This window comes from Anastrepha obliqua, chromosome 2 (assembly GCF_027943255.1).
Source record: "Anastrepha obliqua isolate idAnaObli1 chromosome 2, idAnaObli1_1.0, whole genome shotgun sequence".
NCBI classification, from domain to species: domain Eukaryota; kingdom Metazoa; phylum Arthropoda; class Insecta; order Diptera; family Tephritidae; genus Anastrepha; species Anastrepha obliqua.
In genome coordinates this window covers 22,407,413-22,415,502 of record NC_072893.1, presented here as the reverse complement: position 1 = coordinate 22,415,502, position 8,090 = coordinate 22,407,413, and the positions used below count along the sequence as shown (strand labels likewise).

General features: G+C 47.1%; 1 protein-coding gene across 1 annotated transcript in view; it reads left to right on the top strand.

Moving 5' to 3' along the window:
- Positions 1-392: 392 nt before the first annotated feature.
- LOC129237189 (uncharacterized) overlaps positions 393-8,090 on the top strand; it is a 72,917-nt gene continuing 65,219 nt past the window's right edge. Inside the window, exon 1 of the mRNA XM_054871700.1 lies at positions 393-6,749. Within this exon, the coding sequence (XP_054727675.1) occupies positions 393-6,749 (6,357 nt within the window). The remainder of the gene's footprint in view (positions 6,750-8,090) is intronic.

Sequence of the window (8,090 nt, the reverse complement as noted above, 5' to 3'; positions counted from 1 at the left end):
CGAGAAAACCGCGTTTAAAGTTTGTAACGGACTACGCGCGCAACTGCTGCGTCTCGGCAGATGTTTGAGGCGGCTCGGCTTTATGCTCTATAACTTAAAAAGTTTTGCTCGGATTGACTTAAAATTTTAACACGGTATTTTTGAAATGTTTTACTACAATAACATACAAAACAAAAATCGATTTTTATCCCTTACCCCCCCTTAAGAAGGTATGCGTAAAAAAATATTGCACTTGAAATTTAAGGAACACCCTAATACTTACTCGCTCTTGAATTTATTCTGCAGTCATTTCAGTATTTTCTTAATTTTATTTGCAGCCTTTAAATGATTGGAAATCTGAGTAGCCGAGCAACCACTTCGGTGACACATTGTGAAATGTTCCAACAACAAACATGATGTTTCTTGACTTGCTGATCTTCTCCGCAGCCAATTTACAACGATCAGAAAACCACGACGCAACGGCGACGGAGGGTGTCGAGGTAGCTGCGGCTGCGACGGCAATTCACAAAATGACAACTGAAGGCAAACAAAGTGCGCAAACCGCAAACGAATTACAACAAAAGCAGCAAGTAATCGTTGGCAACTTATTGACAACAAACAGCAAACAACAGCTAGTAAATAACAACAAAAGTGCAAGCCAACCAAATGCCAAAGCGGCAGTGAGCGCTGAAAAGGGCAAGGCAACGCTTCGCTTTGTCGATGACAATAAAAGTCAAAGCGAAAACGACAATGCCAACAGCAACAACAATGGGAGTAGCGACGGAAATGCTTGCGGTGCACGCAGGACTGGTGCCGCTGCTGATAGTGCGAGCAACTGTTGGCCGTTTGTGGGCAGCGAAAATGAAACGCTTCAGTGCGCAATGCTGGCAGAAATTGAAGTGGAAGCACCAACAGCAGCGGCATTTGAGCCAATTGAATGCAACGCTGGGGAGGAGTGTGTTGAAGCACAAATTTCGTTGCGCCTAGGGGACGTTCAAGCAACAGTAAACGACAAAGCGGGATTAACAGAAACAAAAGCTGTTAATAACGAGGCAATAGCAACAACTGTAGCAGCACCAGCACCACCACCACCACCACAATCGGCAGCGGGAATAGTGAATAGCTTTGCTTTAGCATGGCCGTTCAGTTTGGCGGAAACGCAAATGCAAACGGCAACGAATAGAGAGTCAACATATGGGTGGCTGGATGCGGCGCTGCCACTGCCGCACGGTGGCATGGAGAGTAAACACGACACACCACGCACAGGTGGGAGAGCAGGAGCATGCGCTGTGGAAGCGACGACAACAACAGTGGCAGCAACAATCACTGTGACGAGTGTGACTTATGCTCTGGCAGCCAACACAGCAACAACACAGTGCTTTGCCACTGACCAGAACAACGAACAGAACAGCAACACAATCAGCCCTGCCAGCCATGCCAGCCACACTAGGCAGCTGAGCTTTGACGACGTCGCCAATAGCTGTGGCAACATACAGCAAAGAGTCACCGACTTGATTGGAGCGGCAGGGGACGTGACGAAATCAACTTCGTCATCGATCGAAAATATTTCACCACAACGAGTAACGATTAGGAGCACGAAGGACTACGCCACTACGTGTGCGGCGCCAACGAACGCCGTTTTCCCCACCACAAATAACACATTCCAACAGGCTGAGGACGTGACAGCGGCAAAGGGTCAACCAACGAAATCCTTACAACAGCAACAACACAGCAGTGGCAGCAGCGGTGAAAGCAGCTATCATGGTGGCGTGGTGGATGTGAAAGCACACAGCACAGCCAGCAGAGCCAGCGACGACAAGCACGACGAGGACAACGACATACGAGTACGACGTGTGGCTGGAGCAGCAGCAGCTGGAGCAGCTGAGCAGGAAAATTTGTTAAACTATAGAAAAAATTGGAAAACTGTGAAAAATATAAAACCATCCAGCACTGGTAGCCCGCAAGAATGTGTTTTAGTGCTTAACGGTAATGAAAATGATTGTGAAAATTTGTTGTGCAGTGGAATTTGTCTGAAAGCCAGTGCTGATAGTATCTATTTATATAATTTAAATGATTCGGATGAGTGGTGTATCTGTGAGGCAAATTCGTTGACTGGTTGCGAGGCTAGTGAGGTCAACAGAGCGGGTGGGGACGACAACAACGTTGCTGAGCTCGCTGATGACGGTACCAGCAGCCGCAGCGCCAGTGCCAGTGCCAACGTTAGTCGTGTTGATGACAGTGTCGATACCATAAAGACCATTCATGAAAACATTGAAAAAGTAGCCAGTAAGTTTAACGAAAATCGAAGTGCTCCCATAGGTAACAATAATTATAACGGTAAGTGGCAGCAAAACAGAAGAAGCGATTGCAAGACTGGAATAAATTCAATTGAAAACGCTGAAGAAGACAAAAGAGGTCTTGAAAACTTCATTGAACAAAAAGCATACACAGCTGGGGAGCGAAGAGTCGACTACAACAACGACGACGACGACGAGGGCGAAGGGAACTACATTACACATAGCGGGGACGAGGCTGCAGAACTTGAGGGACACTTTTGCTGCAAATTGTCTACACTCGTTGAGAACAAAGCACAGCAACAAATAGAGAACGAACAGCTGAAAGAAAGTGTGGAAAACGCCAAAGAGACAAGTGAAAGGCGAACGAAACAAATTCAAAAACAGCCAGCAAACGAAAGAGTAGATAAAATTGAAAAATGGCTGTATCAATGTGCGATTTGCACAAATAAGTCTAAGCAAAATTGTGGCAAAGGCACCCAGCATACAGGCTGCACGCATCAAAGCCAGCGGGACGCGCCAGCAGAGGAACCCACCAATGGAGTAGGCACTTATTTCGAATCAACGAATTCGCAACGAGCGCAACGAATACATAATTCGCAAAAGAAATTCAATTCTATCATTGCGAACGTCCACTTCCACGACCACGACCAACGCCACCAACAGGAGCTTCAGCCTGACTACAAGGCGGCCAATGTTGCGCTCGTTCAACACCGCAATGACAACGAATTAGTACATAAAGTGAATGATAAAGATTCCTTACGGGTGCGGAGCACAACAGACGAAGCCTTAGCGTGGCCACAGCGCAGAGGTGGGCAAGTGAAACAAGACAGTCCGAACGAGGAGCAGACGAAGCAGTGTGGGCAGGAGCAAGAGACGCAAAATTACACCCGTGACTGTGAAGTTATTAATGAAAGCAAGACTGTCTACACGACCAACCCTTCTGCACCCACACCCACACCCACAGCAAATAGCAACCCAACTCAAGCTGCAGCGACGTCTAACGACTTACAGCAGATAAAGCAGCGCAACCACAAAGCGAAAGCAACAGAAAAAAGTAGTAAAAGTGACGAGCGAGAATTCGAGGCAAAAGTAAGAGAAAAGTGCGGTGGGTGCGAGGAAGACATAAAGCAGAAGAGCCAACACGTTGAGGGGAAAGCAGCGACATTTAAGCGTGCAAGTGTTGTTGCAAGTGGGCGCAACACCAAAGGGGTGCCAGAAAGTGCAAGTAATGCACGAAATAAGTGGCCAAAAGGAGACACTAACGACACCGCACATCAAACGGTCGAACAAGTGGCAAATGTTGCCATAGAAGCCACCAGCGCGCCAGACGACGATGCAAAAGTGTTTAAAGAGGCGAGAACGACCAACACGCATTCTCCAACTTTGACTAAGCCAGCACTAAGTGAAAGTAAACGACAGCTGGGGTGTTGGGGCAATTTAGTTCAAGTTGCAACACATAAAACTATTGACGAAGAAGAAAAAGTTAAAAGTGCGAAATTACCCGACAAGTGCACTACAGAAAACGGTAAACAAAAGGGACTACTACTAGAGGAGCTAACGCAGCAAACGAGCGTAGAGCAAAAAAAAATATTTAGGCTAGACCAAGAAAAATGTGGGGAGCGTATCGCAACGAAGCCGCAAGCACACAATCCAAAGTTAAGTGAGGCAGATAAACTATTTGTGCATAAACAACATATTCCCGCAGCAAGCGACGCCGAACACCAGGGAACGCATTGCGCCCCACCACCGCGCACAGATAGTAACGATGAGTTTGCGGCTAGTCAGCGTTTGCAACGCTTGCAACAACATTTTCGTGGATTGATATGCGTGACACGCAATCATTTGAAAGACGAGCACGAGCCCCAATACGACTGCGACGACGACGACGACGAGCATGCTAACGAAGTGAACTTAGGGGAGCACAAAAAGCAGGAATTACCGTTAAGTGCGGAGGATGAAGTAGTTTATGTATCACATAAATTTTTCCACTCGACACAACACGCAGACATAGAGGAAGCAGCCTTGAAACGCTGTGAAGGCAAACAATTCGAAGGTAAGCACAAAGACTTGTTGGAAAGCGCAGCAACGCGGCAATTCGCTGCCAGACAGGCGACGAAGGCGCCAACGAAGGAAATTGAAATTCCACAGGACAAAAACAACAGTAACAGGCAAATAGACGTAGCTGAAGCTGAAGCTGAACCTAAGGCAGCAGTTGTTGTGGTGTCGTCAACAGCAGCAAAGGCAAGCACAGCTAAAATAATAACAACAACACTTGCGGTTGGCCAAATTGCAGACAAAAGACGAAATTGTTGCGGCAGCGTAAGGTCGCCACTAATAGTTTCGACAAACGGCCAAGTCGGAGGCGTTGAAAAGCCAAGTGCAATCCAATTAACAGCAACTCATTGCAACAGCAACAGCAGCACCACCAGCAGTGTCGGCAGAGACAGCCTCAAGTTAGCTGATAACAACAATAACCAACAGACGAAAACTATTTGTAATCAACACAAAAATACAGAGGAAATTAACAACACCTCTAAGAAGTACAGTAGCGAGTGCGCAGCGGCTACAGCGCACGCAGTCAATGAGTGTGCGAAAAGTAACGATCAAGGAGCGCTAGAGACCGAAGCCGAGGCAGAGGCAGAGCGCCACTTAGTTGTAGCCACTAGTCGGCTACGAGAGAACGCGTTTGACTCGCTGGTAGCGACTAGTGATAGTGGAAAACTAACGGTGCACAATACAACCCCAACTGAGGTAAGAATAACTACAGTCGACGGACAAGCCGAGGTGCGACGGCAGGACAAGGTGGTGTTGGAAGAGGCCGCGGTGAGAAGAGCAACGGCCACCCTAACGCATACAACAAATGTGAGCGCGACGCTGCATACCAATAGTGTAATAACAACAACAACAACAACAGCAACTACTGAGGTGGGTGACAACAATAACAAAAATCGCGTGGAAATACTTGAACAGTCTGCACGCCATAAACAAAGTGGCATAACAGATGCGTCGGATAACGTCGAATCACGCGAAACTGCACTGACCAACGCAACAGTCGTAGGTACTGAAGCGACGACAAATAAAATTACAACTACTGTGGAAACAACTTTAGCTAACCCCACATCCAGTAAATCCTTTGCGAATCCAGCGAAAACCACAACATTTACTGAAGCGCAGTGCCAACTTTTGAACGTGAAACCGGAAGTAGACTTGGAAACGCCATTGGCACGAACTCCAACGCCAACGCCAACGCGTTCACCATCACCTCCACCACGTCCGCCACCACCCAAAGCGGCTTTGAACTTTGGGCGGTTAAGCGCTTTTGTTGCCACAAAACCCTCAAACTCAAAAAGGCACCATCTCCAAACGACTGCAGCACCATTTCTGTACTGCAACAACGCCAACAACACAAATTGCAGTGTGCACAATAGCTTTAGCCCCTATGCTGTAGCTGCCCCCTTCACTTATCATCAGCCCATATACGCTTTTTATCCGCTTGTGGCCCACTCGTCATCCGAATTTGATGCACGCCGATTGAGTGATATCATCGGTGGCGTATACGCTACAACGGAAACAACAGCAACAACAACCGCAATACCAATAGCATCAAGTGCGCTGCCATTGTCCATTGGTGTGGACACAAATCAAAATTTTGTGCGCGACACAAAGAAGTGTGAACTCAATCGAATCGGCGGCCAAGGTAGTAGCGCCAGCCCAGTGCCGTTGGGTACGCGCGGTGGTGTCACCGTATTTGCAAATTCCAGCGCTTTCGAATGTTACGACGAATTATTTGACGAGGTGTCGTCAATCGGTATTGAAGCGGACGTGGACGCGAATGCCGTCGATGCGAGCGCGGATGGCGAAACAAGTTCGATTTGTGATTGTGTGAATTGTTTTGCGGGGCAAAATGAAAATAATTTACTAAACAACAACAATAACAACAACTGCGACAACAATAGTGTAAATAAATTGAAAACAGTGAACAGTGAAAACAATTACGCCCGCTTAAGCCAAAGTGAAACGTGCGCGTCAGGCGTTGTCGCGAATAGTGTCATCAAAAGCTGCCACACGCAAGCCAATCAAAACCACAACCAAAGCAAATACCAAAGTTTAAACGTTATTACAACAGCCACCGCCGCCGCTGCCGCTGCCGCCGCCGCCGTCAAAATGCGTGAAGTTAACGGTCAGTTGCGCGGTCTGTTGAAAAAACCGAATCGTCCGCCGCCGGCGCGTAAAAATCGTGTCGTTTTCGATGAGACACGCAACGAGTTCTTCGAGGCGGATTATATTATTTTGATACGTGAGGATTGTGCCTACGATGAGGAGGACGAGGAGCCGTGCACATGCGGCGAACACGAATTGGTGCGTTTGTGCTGCGAAGAGGGCTGCCAGTGTAATTACTCGGCTGTGGGTGCGAACGTTGGCAGTGGAGGTGGCGGTGTTGGTGGGCCCGGCGATGATACGCGCACGCCGCAGGTAAGTTAATATAACAACAAAAAATGTATGCACGCTATCTACTCAAAATAATTGAATTTTTTATAATTGAAAATATAGAATTTAAGGTGCCATCTTTTCCGAACTTTTTGATTTCGGGAGATTAGTCCAGCTTTGTCTTACTGCGAAATAAGTATGAAATTTCAATTTCGTCACGTTTACCTTTTGTTATCCCGTAAGTTTCAAATGGCGTCCGAAAAAAGAACTTCAAACAAAGAGTAACCTCTATGGTCGAGTCCTATACTCGAGGCCTAACTATGACGTGGGTATCGTAGGTAACGAGACCTCTGACTCCCAAGCTAAGATGGGCTTTGAGGCCAACTTCTTTAAACCGTTCTGCCACTCCCTTCTGCCACTTCCTTCTGCAGCCATAAAAGACACGGTTAGCAAATGGGTTACTACAACGCACAAGTGAGCTTGGCAGGGGCTGCAGATGGATGATGCTACCTGTCACGCCCGACCGTCTGTCGCAAATCCTCCTGTCATTAAATAGAAGAGACTGCAGATAGCTGGTTGGACTGATGACGGGCCACATTCTGTGGGCGAAGCATATGGAAAAGGTAGGCATCTCAGACAGTGTACTCTGCCCAGCTTGTGAAGAGGAGGATGAGATGGCGGACCGCTTCCTGTGCGTCTGTCCCGCCTTCGCTCGAATCTGGCTTGAGGTCATTGGCACTGATGTGTTAAGAAGCGACCACCTTGGTTCCTTTGCACCACAAGATCTATTCAGATTTCTTCGGAGGTCTGGTGGATTTAAAGCAAATTAGAAGGGAATCCGAGTGCAGTACAATGGACTTAATTTTGTCTGAGTGCTGTACTTGCTAGTTGTCCCAAAACAAACAAAAAACCTCTACATTAAAGTAAACGCCTTTAAGGCAGTGGCTAGTTCGCTTAATCTGCTTAATGCACATATATTAGCTTGTAGCCGCCCCTCGGCAGGCAATGGCAAACTTCCGAGTGTCTTTCTGCCATGAAAAAGCTCCTCATAAAAATATCTGCCGTTCGTAGTCGGCTTGAAACTGTAGGTCCCTCCATTTGTGGAACAACATCAAGACGCACTCCACAAATAAGAGGAGGAGCTCGGACAAACACCCAAAAGGGGTGTACGCGCCAATTATATATATATATAAGATTCTTGGGTGGAATTATCAGTTCATCTTTGGCAGTAAGTGATCACTATGCTGACGTACTTGAGGAATCAAAACACAGATCTAAGCTTTTCAAATTGCTGACAACAACAAAAGCAAGCATACACCCTCAAGTAGTAGGATTTTCGTTAGTCCAAAAATGAAGTATTGTAGAACCACGACAACTTTAGCAAGC